At 43.1% G+C, this 19,826-nt stretch overlaps 2 protein-coding genes across 5 annotated transcripts; one reads left to right on the top strand and one right to left on the bottom strand.

Annotated features, from left to right (window-relative positions):
• Positions 1-922: 922 nt before the first annotated feature.
• Positions 923-2,850, top strand: higd2a (HIG1 hypoxia inducible domain family, member 2A). Its single transcript, XM_020475247.2, has 2 exons — positions 923-1,211; positions 2,063-2,850. The coding sequence occupies exons 1-2, from the start codon at positions 938-940 to the stop codon at positions 2,224-2,226; spliced, it is 438 nt and encodes a 145-aa protein (XP_020330836.1). The 5' UTR covers positions 923-937; the 3' UTR covers positions 2,227-2,850.
• LOC109883220 (clathrin light chain B) lies at positions 2,594-19,218 on the bottom strand. 4 transcript variants are annotated; one of them, XM_031789495.1, is made up of 7 exons: positions 19,024-19,132; positions 18,669-18,855; positions 18,108-18,163; positions 16,980-17,097; positions 15,923-16,034; positions 5,765-5,818; positions 3,977-5,262 (listed from the first exon to the last, which is right to left on the bottom strand). In XM_031789495.1, the coding sequence occupies exons 1-7, from the start codon at positions 19,057-19,059 to the stop codon at positions 5,091-5,093; spliced, it is 735 nt and encodes a 244-aa protein (XP_031645355.1). In that variant the 5' UTR covers positions 19,060-19,132; the 3' UTR covers positions 3,977-5,090. The 4 variants fall into 4 exon arrangements, with proteins under 4 accessions (XP_031645356.1, XP_031645355.1, XP_031645358.1 ...); XM_031789496.1 differs by having other exon boundaries at positions 2,594-5,262; positions 18,669-19,095; XM_031789498.1 differs by lacking the exon at positions 5,765-5,818 and having other exon boundaries at positions 19,024-19,218.
• Between the last annotated feature and the right edge of the window lie 608 nt (positions 19,219-19,826).

Genomic DNA, 19,826 nt, shown 5'->3' with positions numbered 1-19,826 from the left:
GATTAGATCAACAACAGGATCTGGGAGTAACCACGGAGGAACATCCCCTATTACCAAAGAAGGGCCAACCTCCAACTCTCTCAAACCACTCTCATCAGCAAGCTAAAGGACACCAATAAGAAGAAGAAACTTGCTTGGGCCAAGAAACACGAACAGTGAAAATATGTCCTTTGGTCTGATGAGTCCAAATTTTTTATTTTTGGTTCCAACCGCCATATCTTTGTGAGACCCAGAGTAGGTGAACGGCTGATCTCTGCATGTGTGGTTCCCACCGTGAAGCATGGAGGAGGTGGTGTGATGGAGTGGAGGTGCTTTGCTGGTGACACTGTCAATGATTTACTTAGAATTCAAGGCACACTTAACCAACATGGCTACCATATAATTCTGCAGCGATACGCCATCCCATTTGGTTGGCACTTAGTGGGACTATAATTTGATTTTTAACAGGACAATGACCCAACACACCTCCAGGCTGTGTAAGGGCTATTTGACCAAGGGGAGAGTGATGGAGTGTTTAACACATTTTTGGTTATTACATGATTCCGTATGTGTTATTTTATAGTTTGGATGTCTTCACTACTATTATACAATGTAGAAAATTGTAAAAAATAAATAAACTTTGGACTGGTACTGTATATATATATTTATCTAAATATATATATATCCAACAGATAAACTCTTACTAATGTAAACTCTGGTAACTAAGGTAAACTCTGGTAACTAAGTGTGGGGAATTTTTCTTTAGTTTATGTATAATTCTGTTATCTGAAAAATGGACACGGCCTTGTCATAATTTATGATTGATAAGATCATGTTTTTCTATTTTACGATACTTTCAAGCATCAAACACTTTTCTTTGCATTGATACATGTGGTCAAAGGTGACCCGGGTGGAATCCTTTGCGTGATAGCATGTGATTATTTACGGACGCTCTCGAATGAGGTCATCGCTCAACATCTTTGTTCGGAACCATTCATCGGCTCCCAGTGTAGCTGGTATCCGTAACTTCGAGAACAGACACTCTGCAAACATGGCTTCTGCCACTACCCCGGTTGTCCCTGAACAGTCAGCGAGAACCACACATTTACCAATGCTCGACATATCCAAGCCCCCCGTTATAGAAGGATTTACACCTCTATCTCGACCCAGAGAAGAGACGTTTCAGGAGAAGTTTATGAGGAAGTCGAAGGAGAACCCGTTCGTCCCTATAGGTCAGTTACGTAAGCGGTACTGTAAATCTATTGAAAATGGTCCAATGTCCACAGCTGTATCTATTCGGCTTCAATACATACTATTACTAAATTAGATGATTCAGGCATTGAATAGACTGTCATTTGGTCAATCACTTACCAAAGAGACAACACTGTTGTAGCTAGTTAGCTAACTATGTTAACTCGTTTGCTAGCTAGCAGGGGGACAGCATACAATCAATTTAACCGCTAATTTGGTCACTTTACAGCCAGCTACAGTTACAATAAGATGTGTCATGCACAGTGTCCTTGTGGACCCAATAAGGTACAGTAAAAGGCGTCAACATTGATGATTTAATTGGAACAAATCCGAGTGTTCCGAGCCCCATTATGAAACATTACAGGGGCCATAATGTCCTTGTGAAGGAGTTTTCATTAAAAAACAAAACATGTATTATAACGGTAAACTAGTGTAATCAATGGGTCATACACTGGGTGCTAGACTACACAGGTCAGTAACTGTCAGTATAGCATAGTTAGTTATTGGACATTTATGTGAATATAACACCGAACACTACAACACATTGGGCGTGCTCTCTGTCGCTCTTATTTCCCCTGTGGTTACAGGGTGGATTGCATACACAACCGGGCCTAAAATATCTTAAGATTTACACCACTCACCGCAGGGTGCTTGTTCTTTTACAGTACAATGGATTGTACACCTTCAGACCCCCCCCCCTTCAGTCTTCCAAAACAAAACAGAGAAGCATTGAGACCACTTTGAAACAAAATGGCAGTTACTGAATGCACCTCCTTTCACATCAGCTATTTTCAGACTGTTTATGGAAAACCTAATTGTTTTCTCCTCTCAGGTTGTCTCGGTACAGCTGGAGCGTTGATGTACGGTCTCCGAGCCTTCAAACAAGGCAAGACCCGGCAGTCCCAGCTCCTGATGAGAGGACGTATCTTCGCACAAGGCTTCACTGTAGTCGCTATCATCTTTGGCGTGTTCACCACGGCACTGAAGAAAGACTGAGCAGCATCAGGGTTGTATTCATTACTGCAAAAACCTCTTTTTTTTTTCAACATTGGAAAAAACTAAAACAAGGGGTTTCTTAATAGACAAGTTCAGGTAGTCCCTCCTTGTTTCAGACTGTTTTCTAGTGTTCGGCGACTAGTGAATACGACCCAGGCCTTTTGGAACCTCCCGCCTGTCTATCCTCTCCCTTGAGCCTTAGAGAGAAGCGTGGTGGGAATGACATGTTTGAATACGTAGAAAGACTAACATAACAGATGTTTAAAAAGGGCCAATTAACTGTTTTTTCCCTCTCTCCTTTTTCTGGACTTCCTTAACTGCTTTGGGCTGATCTAAATGAAATGTACACCCTGTTCTGCAGATGGCAAAGCAAGCAGGGCACAGACTGCCTTGTGTTTAAAACCTAATTGTGTAACTATATCAAATGCAATGCAGCCATCCACATATGTAGACACACAGCCGACCCACTACCACTTGCTATCGGTTAGAGATCCACCTCTCTGTAATACAGAGAATTATAACAAAACTCAGAACCACATTTTTTAGCACCATGTATTGTCAGTTCCACTAGCCATATCAAGTAAAACAGAGTCCTGTCCCTTGAATAAAAAATTTAAAAATTCATAGTTTGTCTGCTGTAATACTTGAGAGAAAGATGGCTCTTAGGACCAATATAGTGATTAAGGAGTGTTGTTGGGGACCGGTGAAGATAATCGGTCACTGTGGTGCTCTGGTAATGGAGGCAGAGGTACAACCCAGGGCTTACCTAGTGCATTTTTACCAGTAAGCCTATGGTCTCCAGTCTTCCCAAAACAGCCCCTGTTTTTAGTACAGTCTTATTTAAATCCTCACACACACATAACCCTTTGTTTGAGTTTTCCAGTTCCCATGTAACATTCTCATCTGGATGAAGCCATCCTAATGGATAACAGTTGATCACAGATTCACAGGAAACGCAGCTGAAAATGAAAAGGGGGGGGGGTTGGAAATATGACTCAACATTAGACTAGTGTCCATGTCGTTTAATATGGCCATGATTAGGTCTCTGAACAGAGTGGCTGCGGATCACTGGACCTTTCTTCCCTGGGGGGACTCAACGTCCTCGAAGATTCTGCACGTGTGGGGGCTTCTCTACGGCCAGTCTCAACAGGCTACTCTGGTGAATGGTGCTGATTTAATAACATAATATCAAATCTATCTATCTGGGGAGGGAGGGTGGGGGGTTACTGTTAGGAAATGACTAATATGAAACAAATCATTTTAAATGGAACTAAGTAAAATTATACTTTGTTGTATAAGTGATTGACAATATGAGTTCATAAGAAGGGATTGTGAGACACGGACAAGGAGTAATTAAAGTTAATGAACACCATTCCAACTAGGCAGAAACAAATGGGTTGGGGACTGAGTAAACACAGAAGGTCGTTAGCATATGGTTGACCCTACTGAAACTTAGCTCTGGGGTTTTTAGATAAGGCAGTGAGTGCATTCCTAGGTTCTGTTAATCGATCATGTTGAGGGGTCAAAAGTTATCTGGGAGTGTGTTAGTAAGTTAGAATGAAATTTTTCACCTCACTATGTCCCGGTCGAGAGGAGGGGATTCTGTTAAAGCAATGAAATGACATCATGATCTGTATATAAACTGCTGCACGTGATTAAGTGGGAGCGCGCTCCGAGAATAAATTATATTAGCTATTATTTAAAGACTGGTCTGCGTCTATTTTATGCAAACAAGAAATCTTACAAATTCTCATAAAATAGATTAAGGGCTTTCAATTGATGAAAGCACACAGTATCATTTAATTATGCCAAACAGTTACCCAAGGATCGACAGCCTAAAAACCATGACATAACAAGCCCCCTATTATGTGAATTCTTGTGGTGCAACCTCAGAATGATAGGAAGACACTACTTTTTGGTTGGAATAGACTACGTTAGCTAGCCTGATCCCAGATCTGTTTTAATGCTGTCAACTTCTATGGCCATCGTCTAGACCGTATGTAGAGTCATTGTTGCGTTTTGGCAAGACCGCACACAAAACAGATCAGGAAACCAGGCTATGAAATATTCAAGCTTGGGAAGGAAACACTTCTAATTAGCCAAAAATACAAACAGTGGCAGGAGTAAAAAGTCCTTCAAGAACAACAAGCTCATAGCATCTAAAATATCAGGACAAATCACTAGGTACTGTTAAATAATCCATTAGGAATATTATACTACAGTAAATTAATAGGTCTGTGAATCAATTCTTAACTAAAAAAAAATAAAAAATAATAATGGCATATGTGGTTTAGAACCTATTCCTATATGTAGTACCTGAACAGGACTGGCTACATTACAACCGACACATTAAATACAAATTACAGTGGAGATTAACCTAAATCTGTTATTTGATTAAAAGAACACTTCACACCCTAAATATTGGGGAGAGGAATCACGCTTAAAAGATAAAGAGGTTTGACCCCCCCACTCCCTTTTATGAGAGGGAAGAAGTGTAATAAAGAATTAACCATATTTTCTGAACAGTCAAATAGAAGCATTGTTGATGGGAAGTTTTAAAAAGACAAGAGAGCAGTCAGTCGATCCATGTTAAGGTAGTGAGGTATATCACATACACTGGATGCATTACATCAGAATAAGGAAAGATGGCGGGAGGGACAATACCTTTCCTCTCCACATGTTACAGACATGACAGAAAACAGGAGGGTCTGAACATATTAAGAACCCTGAACCAAGAGTAGATATGAAAAGAGCCTAGAACATTCTGCCTTAATGCAAGCCAAGGTTCATAACTCAAGAGTAGGCGTTTAAAAATTTTTTTTAAAGGAGGGAAATATCACCACCCTTCTGTTCTATTGGCCATACTAGCGCACCAGGGGTGTCTGTTTGAGGGCTATGAGGACCGAGCGCATCCGGGACACGTCCTTGGCCGTCCTGTTGGTCTTGGGGTTGAAGTCACAGAGACAGGCCACTCTCTCCCACTCCGTCCCTGGGCTGTCGCCATCAGCCTCAGACAGGAAGGCCTCTTCAGATGCCCTGGAGGAGGGGAGGAAGGGAGATATGGTTGAGGTGTTGGACAAGGTGTTTGAGGGGACGGTTTCCCCAGACACAGATTAAGCCTGGTTCTGGACTAATAAGCATCTCCTTTGAAATAACATTTTAGGAGGAAATCCGTCCCATAGAGATTAGTACCACTGACATGCCATGCTGCCAAAACACTCAATCACTTCCACGTCACAGACTCACAGCCCCTCGAATCACTTCCACATCACAGACTAAAACTTACACACAGTATTGAAAATAGGCTACATGCATTTCTGGCAAATGTTCACAACTGAAATGATAAGATGAAAGACAATGAACACTGTTGTCGTCATTTATGGACACAGTCAAATACAGTCCCTCCAGGACCCAAAATGGAGCCTAACTAATGTGTTTGTTTCACAGTTGGGACATGCAAACACCTTTAACTACAGGTAACAAACTTTAAAAAGACAAGACAATGCTAAACCAAAAACAGAAGAGTTCCAAAACCTACATGAAGTTTATCACTTGAGAGTTGGGTTGATGGTAGTAAGTCTCATCAGCAAGCCTAGGTGTTCAGAGCAAAAAGACAGAAGGAGTGAAGAGAGAGACGAGTCAGTGTCATACAACATGCAGAGTTAAGGTGTGGTACGACAGGAAGCCATAGTGACAGAAGAACTAACAAGATTCAGGAGGGTGAACACTACATTGTAGACTGACCAGGTGAATTCAGGTGAAAGCTATGATCACTTATTGATGCCACTTGTTTAATCCACTTCAATCAGTGTAGATGAAAGGGGAGGAGACGGGTTAGTGAATTATTTTTTTAAAAGGCTTTGAGACATGAATTGTGTGCCATTCAGACGGTGAACGGGCAAGACAAAATATTTAAGTGCCTTTGAACAGGGTATGGTAGTAGGTGACAGGCGCATCGTTTTGAGTCAAAAACTACAACGCTGCTGGGTTTCCCCCCCCCCCACACGCTCAACCAGTTTCCTGTGTGTATCAACAATGGTCCGACATCCAAGCCAACGCCAGTGGTTGAAAACGGGTCATTGATGAAAGAGGACAAAGGGAGCCTGTCACAAGTTATGCAGAGCAACAGACAGACCACAGACAGTCAACCTGACAGATACATAAAACTAATGTAAGAACTCGCTGTACTCTGAAACTAAAACGGGGGTTCGGCTGCCGACGACCTTACAGAGTCCCACGTCTTTCAGAACACCCCCCCCCCCACCCCCACACGGCAGTGGGAACAAAAACACGTGAAAATTGGAAGAAAATTGGCGATTGGAAGACTAGAGTATGGAGGAAACCACGAGTACATGAATCCATCATGCCTCATGTCAACGTTACCGGCAGGCGGAGTGCTGTTGTGTTTTCATGACACACATTGGGCCCCTTTATAAAAGTGGAGCAATGTTTTTAAATACCACAGGATATCTGAACATCATTGCCAATCAGGTTAATCCCTCCATGTCAGCAGTGTATTTCTTCAGCAGGATAACACCCTAAGTCAAAAGGATTGTCCAGGAATGGTTCCACAAACACGAGTGACTCCAGCTTATTGCAGTGGCCTGCCCAGTCCCCAGTCAACCAGTCCCCAATCCAATCGAGTATCTGTGGGATGAGATGGAACAAGCTATTCAAAGTAGAGATTAGAGGTCGACCGATTCATCAGAATGGCTGATTAATTAGTTATTATTATTATTATTATTATTATTAATTAGGGCCAATTTCAAGTTTTCATAATCGGAAATCTGTATTTTTGGACACCGATTTGGCTGATTTAAAAAATATATATATATATTTTTTTTACACCTTTATTTAACCAGGCAAGTCAGTTTAGAACACATTCTTATTTTCAATGACGGCCTGGGAACAGTGGGTTAACTGGCCTAGGAACAGTGGGTTAACTGGCCTAGGAACAGTGGGTTAACTGGTCTAGGAACAGTGGGTTAACTGGTCTAGGAACAGTGGGTTAACTGGTCTAGGAACAGTGGGTTGACTGGTCTAGGAACAGTGGGTTGACTGGTCTAGGAACAGTGGGTTGACTGGTCTAGGAACAGTGGGTTGACTGGTCTAGGAACAGTGGGTTAACTGGTCTAGGAACAGTGGGTTAACTGGTCTAGGAACAGTGGGTTAACTGGTCTAGGAACAGTGGGTTAACTGGTCTAGGAACAGTGGGTTGACTGGTCTAGGAACAGTGGGTTGACTGGTCTAGGAACAGTGGGTTGACTGGTCTAGGAACAGTGGGTTGACTGGTCTAGGAACAGTGGGTTGACTGGTCTAGGAACAGTGGGTTGACTGGTCTAGGAACAGTGGGTTGACTGGTCTAGGAACAGTGGGTTGACTGGTCTAGGAACAGTGGGTTGACTGGTCTAGGAACAGTGGGTTGACTGGTCTAGGAACAGTGGGTTGACTGGTCTAGGAACAGTGGGTTGACTGGTCTAGGAACAGTGGGTTGACTGGCCTAGGAACAGTGGGTTGACTGGCCTAGGAACAGTGGGTTGACTGGTCTAGGAACAGTGGGTTGACTGGTCTAGGAACAGTGGGTTGACTGGTCTAGGAACAGTGGGTTGACTGGTCTAGGAACAGTGGGTTGACTGGTCTAGGAACAGTGGGTTGACTGGTCTAGGAACAGTGGGTTGACTGGTCTAGGAACAGTGGGTTGACTGGTCTAGGAACAGTGGGTTGACTGGTCTAGGAACAGTGGGTTGACTGGTCTAGGAACAGTGGGTTGACTGGTCTAGGAACAGTGGGTTGACTGGTCTAGGAACAGTGGGTTGACTGGTCTAGGAACAGTGGGTTGACTGGTCTAGGAACAGTGGGTTGACTGGTCTAGGAACAGTGGGTTGACTGGTCTAGGAACAGTGGGTTGACTGGTCTAGGAACAGTGGGTTGACTGGTCTAGGAACAGTGGGTTGACTGGTCTAGGAACAGTGGGTTGACTGGTCTAGGAACAGTGGGTTGACTGGTCTAGGAACAGTGGGTTGACTGGCCTAGGAACAGTGGGTTGACTGGCCTAGGAACAGTGGGTTGACTGGTCTAGGAACAGTGGGTTAACTGGTCTAGGAACAGTGGGTTAACTGGTCTAGGAACAGTGGGTTAACTGGTCTAGGAACAGTGGGTTAACTGGTCTAGGAACAGTGGGTTAACTGGTCTAGGAACAGTGGGTTAACTGGTCTAGGAACAGTGGGTTAACTGGTCTAGGAACAGTGGGTTAACTGGTCTAGGAACAGTGGGTTAACTGGTCTAGGAACAGTGGGTTAACTGGTCTAGGAACAGTGGGTTAACTGGTCTAGGAACAGTGGGTTAACTGGTCTAGGAACAGTGGGTTAACTGGTCTAGGAACAGTGGGTTAACTGGTCTAGGAACAGTGGGTTAACTGGTCTAGGAACAGTGGGTTAACTGGTCTAGGAACAGTGGGTTAACTGGTCTAGGAACAGTGGGTTAACTGGTCTAGGAACAGTGGGTTAACTGGTCTAGGAACAGTGGGTTAACTGGTCTAGGAACAGTGGGTTAACTGGTCTAGGAACAGTGGGTTAACTGGTCTAGGAACAGTGGGTTAACTGGTCTAGGAACAGTGGGTTAACTGGTCTAGGAACAGTGGGTTAACTGGTCTAGGAACAGTGGGTTAACTGGTCTAGGAACAGTGGGTTAACTGGTCTAGGAACAGTGGGTTAACTGGTCTAGGAACAGTGGGTTAACTGGTCTAGGAACAGTGGGTTAACTGGTCTAGGAACAGTGGGTTAACTGGTCTAGGAACAGTGGGTTAACTGGTCTAGGAACAGTGGGTTAACTGGTCTAGGAACAGTGGGTTGACTGGTCTAGGAACAGTGGGTTGACTGGTCTAGGAACAGTGGGTTGACTGGTCTAGGAACAGTGGGTTGACTGGTCTAGGAACAGTGGGTTAACTGGTCTAGGAACAGTGGGTTAACTGGTCTAGGAACAGTGGGTTAACTGGTCTAGGAACAGTGGGTTAACTGGTCTAGGAACAGTGGGTTGACTGGTCTAGGAACAGTGGGTTGACTGGTCTAGGAACAGTGGGTTGACTGGTCTAGGAACAGTGGGTTGACTGGTCTAGGAACAGTGGGTTGACTGGTCTAGGAACAGTGGGTTGACTGGTCTAGGAACAGTGGGTTGACTGGTCTAGGAACAGTGGGTTGACTGGTCTAGGAACAGTGGGTTGACTGGTCTAGGAACAGTGGGTTGACTGGTCTAGGAACAGTGGGTTGACTGGTCTAGGAACAGTGGGTTGACTGGTCTAGGAACAGTGGTTGACTGCTAGGAACTGGGTTGACTGGTCTAGGAACAGTGGGTTGACTGGTCTAGGAACAGTGGGTTGACTGGTCTAGGAACAGTGGGTTGACTGGTCTAGGAACAGTGGGTTGACTGGTCTAGGAACAGTGGGTTGACTGGTCTAGGAACAGTGGGTTGACTGGCCTAGGAACAGTGGGTTGACTGGCCTAGGAACAGTGGGTTGACTGGTCTAGGAACAGTGGGTTGACTGGTCTAGGAACAGTGGGTTGACTGGTCTAGGAACAGTGGGTTGACTGGTCTAGGAACAGTGGGTTGACTGGTCTAGGAACAGTGGGTTGACTGGTCTAGGAACAGTGGGTTGACTGGTCTAGGAACAGTGGGTTGACTGGTCTAGGAACAGTGGGTTGACTGGTCTAGGAACAGTGGGTTGACTGGTCTAGGAACAGTGGGTTGACTGGTCTAGGAACAGTGGGTTGACTGGTCTAGGAACAGTGGGTTGACTGGTCTAGGAACAGTGGGTTGACTGGTCTAGGAACAGTGGGTTGACTGGTCTAGGAACAGTGGGTTGACTGGTCTAGGAACAGTGGGTTGACTGGTCTAGGAACAGTGGGTTGACTGGTCTAGGAACAGTGGGTTGACTGGTCTAGGAACAGTGGGTTGACTGGTCTAGGAACAGTGGGTTGACTGGTCTAGGAACAGTGGGTTGACTGGTCTAGGAACAGTGGGTTGACTGGTCTAGGAACAGTGGGTTGACTGGCCTAGGAACAGTGGGTTGACTGGTCTAGGAACAGTGGGTTGACTGGCCTAGGAACAGTGGGTTAACTGGCCTAGGAACAGTGGGTTAACTGGTCTAGGAACAGTGGGTTAACTGGTCTAGGAACAGTGGGTTAACTGGTCTAGGAACAGTGGGTTAACTGGTCTAGGAACAGTGGGTTAACTGGTCTAGGAACAGTGGGTTAACTGGTCTAGGAACAGTGGGTTAACTGGTCTAGGAACAGTGGGTTAACTGGTCTAGGAACAGTGGGTTAACTGGTCTAGGAACAGTGGGTTAACTGGTCTAGGAACAGTGGGTTAACTGGTCTAGGAACAGTGGGTTAACTGGTCTAGGAACAGTGGGTTAACTGGTCTAGGAACAGTGGGTTAACTGGTCTAGGAACAGTGGGTTAACTGGTCTAGGAACAGTGGGTTAACTGGTCTAGGAACAGTGGGTTAACTGGTCTAGGAACAGTGGGTTAACTGGTCTAGGAACAGTGGGTTAACTGGTCTAGGAACAGTGGGTTAACTGGTCTAGGAACAGTGGGTTAACTGGTCTAGGAACAGTGGGTTAACTGGTCTAGGAACAGTGGGTTAACTGGTCTAGGAACAGTGGGTTAACTGGTCTAGGAACAGTGGGTTAACTGGTCTAGGAACAGTGGGTTAACTGGTCTAGGAACAGTGGGTTAACTGGTCTAGGAACAGTGGGTTAACTGGTCTAGGAACAGTGGGTTAACTGGTCTAGGAACAGTGGGTTAACTGGTCTAGGAACAGTGGGTTAACTGGTCTAGGAACAGTGGGTTAACTGGTCTAGGAACAGTGGGTTAACTGGTCTAGGAACAGTGGGTTAACTGGTCTAGGAACAGTGGATTAACTGGTCTAGGAACAGTGGATTAACTGGTCTAGGAACAGTGGGTTAACTGGTCTAGGAACAGTGGGTTAACTGCCTGTTCAGGGGCAGAACGACAGATTTGTACCTTGTCAGTTCGGGGGATTCAATCTTGCAACCTTACAGTTAAGTAGTCCAACGCTCTAACCACCTGATTACATTGCACTCCACGAGGAGCCTGCCTGTTACGTGAATGCAGTAAGCCAAGGTAAGTTGCTAGCTAGCATTAAACTTATCTTATAAAAAACAATCATAATCACTAGTTAACTACACATGGTTGATGATATTACTAGATATCTAGCGTGTCCTACGTTACATATAATCGATGCAGTGCGTATTCATGAAAAATGACTGTCGTTGCTCCAACGTGTACCTAACCATAAACATCAATGCCTTTCTTAAAATCAATACACAAGTATATTTTTAAACCTGCATATTTAGTTAATATTGTCTGCTAACATTAATTTATTTTAACTAGGTAAATTGTGTCACTTCTCTTGCAACAGAGTCAGGGTATATGCAGCAGTTTGGGCCGCCTGGCTCGTTGCGAACTGTGTGAAGACCATTTCTTCCTAACAAAGACAGCCAACTTCGCCAAACGGGGGATGATTTAGCAAAAGCGCATTCGCGAAAAAAGCACAATCGTTGCACGACTGTACCTAACCATAAACATCAATGCCTTTCTTAAAATCAATACACAGAAGTATATATTTTTAAGCCTCCGTATTTAGCTAAAAGAAATCCAGGTTAGCAGGCAATATTAACCAGGTGAAATTGTGTCACTTCACTTCCTTAGGTTTTACGACAGTTCAGACGTTTTACGACAGGTCAGACGGTTTACGACAGTTCAGCTTGGTGACATAGAAATAGACACAAACGACTGATCCTTCAAGAATACAAACTGATCTCTGAATTTCTTACCAATCCTGAATAACGAGGCATTATCCATCTGCTCCAAAAAGCAGGCCAACAAAACATTGGAACCCTGGGGGCAGAGGTCAGCTCAGCTGTCACAGTTTCCACTCCGTTTAAGCTATTTACCAGGAAATCCTGTCCACGTTATTATTAGAATAAATATTTTAGGTACATGAATAAAGTCAACTTTCCGTGACAGTCTATTGAAAAGTCTTTAAGCCTAAACTATAAAGCATCTTATTTTTCGATCTGATCTCACGGAATAACCACAGAAACACACATTCTGATCATATCAACGCTCTTAATTCTCATAGTTAACTACTACAGATACAATTTACATTTCATATTTTGTCTGATATATGTTGTATATTGTCTGAACTCGTATTTCCTGTTATGTTAGTTTCAGGGATGCAAACGGGAGATGGCCCAACAAGGTGACACTGAAACAATAAATCCCTGCTAGGGGGGGGGGGGGGGGAGATACAGGTTTTAACTAACTAAACAACAAAGAATATCATCTATATGATCAGTCTCTGTGTGTAAAATAAAAACTGGTTAATTTGAACCTGACTCACAGATAAAAAAATGTAAACAAAGTAATCCAATGTTGTTTGTTGCCTAGTTTTAAGAACACTAATATTACAGTTACTACGACAGCCTTTATGATAGAATGCTTGTTACCACGACAGCCTTTATGATAGAATGCTTGTTACCACGACAGCCTTTATGATAGAATGCTTGTTACCACGACAGCCTTTATGATAGAATGCTTGTTACCACGACAGCCTTTATGATAGAATGCTTGTTACCACGACAGCCTTTATGATAGAATGCTTGTTACCACGACAGCCTTTATGATAGAATGCTTGTTACCACGACAGCCTTTATGATAGAATGCTTGTTACCACGACAGCCTTTATGATAGAATGCTTGTTACCACGACAGCCTTTATGATAGAATGCTTGTTACCACGACAGCCTTTATGATAGAATGCTTGTTACCACGACAGCCTTTATGATAGAATGCTTGTTACCACGACAGCCTTTATGATAGAATGCTTGTTACCACGACAGCCTTTATGATAGAATGCTTGTTACCACGACAGCCTTTATGATAGAATGCTTGTTACCACGACAGCCTTTATGATAGAATGCTTGTTACCACGACAGCCTTTATGATAGAATGCTTGTTACCACGACAGCCTTTATGATAGAATGCTTGTTACCACGACAGCCTTTATGATAGAATGCTTGTTACCACGACAGCCTTTATGATAGAATGCTTGTTACCACGACAGCCTTTATGATAGAATGCTTGTTACCACGACAGCCTTTATGATAGAATGCTTGTTACCACGACAGCCTTTATGATAGAATGCTTGTTACCACGACAGCCTTTATGATAGAATGCTTGTTACCACGACAGCCTTTATGATAGAATGCTTGTTACCACGACAGCCTTTATGATAGAATGCTTGTTACCACGACAGCCTTTATGATAGAATGCTTGTTACCACGACAGCCTTTATGATAGAATGCTTGTTACCACGACAGCCTTTATGATAGAATGCTTGTTACCACGACAGCCTTTATGATAGAATGCTGGTTACCACGACAGCCTTTATGATAGAATGCTTGTTACCACGACAGCCTTTATGATAGAATGCTGGTTACCACGACAGCCTTTATGATAGAATGCTGGTTACCACGACAGCCTTTATGATAGAATGCTGGTTACCACGACAGCCTTTATGATAGAATGCTTGTTACCACGACAGCCTTTATGATAGAATGCTGGTTACCACGACAGCCTTTATGATAGAATGCTTGTTACCACGACAGCCTTTATGATAGAATGCTGGTTACCACGACAGCCTTTATGATAGAATGCTGGTTACCACGACAGCCTTTATGATAGAATGCTTGTTACCACGACAGCCTTTATGATAGAATGCTTGTTACCACGACAGCCTTTATGATAGAATGCTTGTTACCACGACAGCCTTTATGATAGAATGCTTGTTACCACGACAGCCTTTATGATAGAATGCTGGTTACCACGACAGCCTTTATGATAGAATGCTTGTTACCACGACAGCCTTTATGATAGAATGCTTGTTACCACGACAGCCTTTATGATAGAATGCTTGTTACCACGACAGCCTTTATGATAGAATGCTGGTTACCACGACAGCCTTTATGATAGAATGCTTGTTACCACGACAGCCTTTATGATAGAATGCTGGTTACCACGACAGCCTTTATGATAGAATGCTTGTTACCACGACAGCCTTTATGATAGAATGCTTGTTACCACGACAGCCTTTATGATAGAATGCTTGTTACCACGACAGCCTTTATGATAGAATGCTGGTTACCACGACAGCCTTTATAATAGAATGCTGGTTACCACGACAGCCTTTATGATAGAATGCTTGTTACCACGACAGCCTTTATGATAGAATGCTTGTTACCACGACAGCCTTTATGATAGAATGCTTGTTACCACGACAGCCTTTATGATAGAATGCTGGTTACCACGACAGCCTTTATGATAGAATGCTTGTTACCACGACAGCCTTTATGATAGAATGCTGGTTACCACGACAGCCTTTATGATAGAATGCTTGTTACCACGACAGCCTTTATGATAGAATGCTTGTTACCACGACAGCCTTTATGATAGAATGCTTGTTACCACGACAGCCTTTATGATAGAATGCTGGTTACCACGACAGCCTTTATAATAGAATGCTGGTTACCACGACAGCCTTTATGATAGAATGCTGGTTACCACGACAGCCTTTATGATAGAATGCTTGTTACCACGACAGCCTTTATGATAGAATGCTGGTTACCACGACAGCCTTTATAATAGAATGCTTGTTACCACGACAGCCTTTATAATAGAACGCTTGTTACCACGACAGCCTTTATAACAGAACGCTTGTTACCACGACAGCCTTTATAATAGAATGCTTGTTACCACGACAGCCTTTATAATAGAACGCTTGTTACCACGACAGCCTTTATAACAGAACGCTTGTTACCACGACAGCCTTTATAATAGAATGCTTGTTACCACGACAGCCTTTATAACAGAACGCTTGTTACCACGACAGCCTTTTCACACCATAAACTCTATTATTTAATAAGTTGGCTAATGTTGCTCAACATTTCTCTGGCTAGTTAAGAGAATTCGATCCCGCTAGCAAGATACTTCACAATGCTACCAATACTTGTTCCACCACACTGTCTCCCTCACCTCAAACTTTCCAAATGCCAGGTGTTTTTCCGGTTACAGGTCATGAAGTACTGCTTCATCACCTTCTCACCCCCCGTCTCCGTGGTCAGACTTCTGACCTACAGTACCTCTTCGTTATGGTTCAGGGGACGCGCTGCTGTAAGTTAACTGGCAAACTGTCTTTCAGAGCGCAGGCTGATGCTATAAATAGTAAGTTGGTCATCTCTTCTCTCTTCAGTCACGTGCTGCATTGTGTTGTGTAAAACGATTGGCTGAGCCTTGGATACAGCCAGTATTGCTCCAAACGCTCATCACTCACATACAGCCAGTAGTGATCCAACCCCCCCTTACAGCCAGTAGTGATCTAACCCCCCTTTACAGCTAGTAGTGATCTAACCCCCCCTTATAGCTAGTAGTGATCCAAACCCCCCTTACAGCCAGTAGTGATCTAACCCCCCCAACTTTTCTAATTGTATCGACACGAATCAAGTAGTTCACCTACTTCAGATTGAAAACAGAGAATTTCACCAAAAAGGTGACTAGTTTGCATCCCTGTAGTTTTGAGGGAACCATGGTGGAACTAAACAGAGCTAGCTAGGAACTAACCTGTTGTTGGACTTTTTCTTCTCCATCTGTTCAATCTGGTGCACATGCCAGTCCTCCAGCTCTTTCTTGGCCTTCTCTTTCCACTCAGCCTCCGCTGCCTTGGACGCAGAGTCTTCAGGGTTCACATACACACAGGGAACGATGAGGATGATCAATACACAGTCAACAGAAAGTGCACAATACCAGGGTCCTATTCAGTAGGAACGAAGCGGAAGCAAACAGAAGGAAATGGGGAGGACTACTTGAATATGTCCAATAATAATAGCGAAATGTTTTGCTACGGTGTGCACGAATGAACACTACCCAGGATGAAACGTTTTGCTACGGTGTGCACGAATGAACACTACCCAGGATGAAACGTTTTGCTCCGGTGTGCACGAATGAACACTACCCAGGATGAAACGTTTTGCTCCGGTGTGCACGAATGAACACTACCCAGGATGAAACGTTTTGCTCCGGTGTGCACGAATGAACACTACCCAGGATGAAACGTTTTGCTCCGGTGTGCACGAATGAACACTACCCAGGATGAAACGTTTTGCTACGGTGTGCACGAATGAATACTACCCAGGGTGAAACGTTTTAGTCCGAAATGCATTTGTATGAGCTACAGAAGATGGTGCTCTTTTCTCAGGAGATTGAATACAGCAAGAACAAGCCCAACTCCAGCATACCATACAGGACATGACACTGAGTGGAACCCGAATGAAGGGTGGTTCACACACACAAATAGACAGACTAATCAACTTCACTGTTTTTCCCACAGGTTTTTTGTGTAGCTTTTAAGCTGGTAGAGGGAAAATGTGACATTTAGGTGTCACACTTTGTCAATGTGGACAATAAGTGGACAAAATATTGCATGTATCGCAGCAGTAGAGACTGTATGTATCGTAGTTATAGGTAAGTCTGAAGTAGCTTTCTGTCCAAACTGGCACCCTATTCCCTACATAGTGCACTACTTTTTACCAGAGCCCTATAGACCCTGGTTAAAAGTAGTGCACTATATAGGGACTAAGGTGCCATTTGGGCCACACTATAGTCTCTGCTGTTTACTTACCTAGTTGCTCCAGTCGTGCCTTCTGCTCCTCCCTCCACTTACGCAGGCTCTCAGGCTCTGCTCTCAGAGAGTCCACCTGGGCGATGGCCGCATAGCTGTCTGATGGACTGTTGGACTCCTGGTGGGTGGGGTGGGTGGGGTGGGGGGGGGCAGCCCAATTCTGATATTTTGACAATTATAGTTTCCAACAGGCTGATATTCTACATAGTTTAGTGCAGAAAACATGGTCATTAACTACAATGACCATAATCCATTGTGCGCCCGCTTAAACTTGTCCGGTCTGTGCGGAGCTGACATGGAGATAAAGACAATGTGCGATCGAGAGGGATAAAAAGCATTGTGATTATTTAAAAAATAAAAAAAAAAATCGAACTGAAACCAATCTCAAGAAACACTAATTGCTCAGCACTAATAAGGCAATGAGGCCCACTAGGTGATTCAGTAGTAACAGCTGGACACTGAGGAGCAAATGCAGAAATACTGTTGAACTTCCTGATTTGGACTCATTTAGATTTGGCTCATTATGAAATACCAGGAGCCATGACAATTCAAAAGTGAGTTGGTTTTGGGTGTCTCGTGTGTGTGTTCGCAGGTGAGAAGAGTTAGCCAAATTCTTTCACCAATTAGCTTCAGCCAGCTGGTGTGAAATCGTGGCAAAATAGGCTATCCAAAGTTAAAACTATCTCCGGGGCTAGTTAGAGACCGTCCATAAATGTGTAAATGAGACAATATTTTCATGTTGCATACTTTTTTATTTCTCATGAAATGCTTTCCATATCTGTATATTAATTTCTGCAATGTATAGTTGGTTTGAGTCATTGAAATGTGGAGGAATTGGAATCCTAACCTAAGTTACAAGACCGGTGTCCCGTTCCTCGGGACAGTTGAGCTAACGTAGGCTAATGTGATTAGCACGATGTTGTAAGAAACAAAAATAAAACTATTCCCAGGACATAGAAATATCGGATATGGGCAGATTTACTTGTTAACAAATCACTTACCATTGAGAAAGAGGTACCTATTCCAGGCGTGTTGTCATCTGCTATAGATACTGCCTCACTTACAAAACTAACCTATAACATTTTGTCTTATAAATGTGAATTCTCATTAGACGTGTTATTCTCTTACCAGCTCAAACATGTCTCCGTTTACCGTGGCTGTTGATGCCTCTGCAAACCCTGCATCTGGCAGACGAAACAAAGAAAATGGCTTTAAACAAACGACATGCTTTACATTATTCTAACCTAGCTAGTCATCATTTGCTTTCTAGGGGTGGAGAGATAAGTGACAAGAATGCAGAAACACCTGCATGGGCAGTAACCTAAACTAGCCTCAATTTAGTCTGAGGATAACTTCAATACATTTACACAACCACATCCAAACAATTATCGGACAAACTTGAGTTTATAATTCAACTCAGAGTGTGATGTGCTGCTGCTCCAACTAACATGACTGTTTACATGGAAAGCTGTCAATCAACTAACAAGCTAACGTTAGCCACTTTGCTAACTAAAAAGCCAGGCTAAAACTTAGCCAAAACAAACTAACTTAACAAGTTGTCTGGTATGAATTAACTACCTAGTTATGGTACTAATAAAAGTTATTTTATTTTTGTCGTCTTCATTTATGTACTTCGAGTTAGGAGTTAGTTTTAGTTAACATGCTAACTTAGCATAGTTAGCAATTTACCATATTGTACAGGTGAATCGGCCGCCGGCTGCTGCTCAGCGGATCCCTGCAAAGTCCCGACTCCGGCCTCGTTATTCTCTATCACCGCTATTTCGCTTTCTTGCTGAGCTAAGAAAGCTGCAGCTGGGTCCACCTCGACAGGCAGCACTCCGTTGTCAGATGCAAACCCGAAATCTGCATCAGCCATCTTTCAACAAAAGTGAAATGTATCTAACGTTATAATTATTGATTGTTATCTTGCTGGCTTATCAATTAATTCAGCTGAGAGAGGAGTTATGATGATGGATATATCTGAATCATGCAGAACTTTTTCATAAACGGTTGTCAGCTAATAGACGAATGAATAAGGACTAACGTTTAAGCAAGCTTCTTTCTGTCTGTGATGATTCATGATTGCTCACTTTCAATTTGCCTAGCCCTGCCACACGTACTTTCAACCTTTTGGTTTATTAGGATGTGTCTCTATCTGCTGGAGAAACCTAGAAATGCACTTCTATTACCCAACTGGTATCTGAAGCAGTGTTGCCATCTCCTCAGTAAGGAAAGTAGTTATTGGCTGTCCTAGAAGTCACTAAATGACTTCATCACATAATTTGTATAATTGGCCATGTGCATGTAATTGTAATGGACGCTGTGGGAGAGAGGAATAACGTCATGGGAGAGACAAAAATGTGAGTAAAAAAAACTACAAATGAACTTTCTTCTGTCGATTCTTGTTTTTTTTTAATGACACAATTCCAACCATCCTCTTTTATCTGGGCTTGGGACTGGAAACAGTGACCCAAAAGAGACAGAGTTACTTATTTATTTATTTAATTATTATTTATTTTTTCTTTTAGTTTTCTTAATTTGGTTTGGTTTTTAACCTTATGGTTCATGTAGGAGACTACAACAAGTCACAGTAAAACATGAACATTTTTAACCATAATGTATTTTGTATACAATCTAAATGGACCAAAAAGAGACAATAGAAAAAAACAGTCAATGGCAATGTGAGAAAATTATGGTAACTAGTCTGGCCCTAATTCAGGTTAATTGTGTTCACCCAGACCCCCCTCCACACACACACAGGCTGTGCTGGCTCACAGAAAGAAAATAAATAATACATGTAAATGAATAAGCAGCTGATGTGCCAAAAAGCTGCAACCCATTATCAGG

This window comes from Oncorhynchus kisutch, linkage group LG15 (assembly GCF_002021735.2).
Source record: "Oncorhynchus kisutch isolate 150728-3 linkage group LG15, Okis_V2, whole genome shotgun sequence".
NCBI classification, from domain to species: Eukaryota; Metazoa; Chordata; class Actinopteri; order Salmoniformes; family Salmonidae; genus Oncorhynchus; species Oncorhynchus kisutch.
This window is presented reverse-complemented; position numbering and strand designations above follow the sequence as displayed.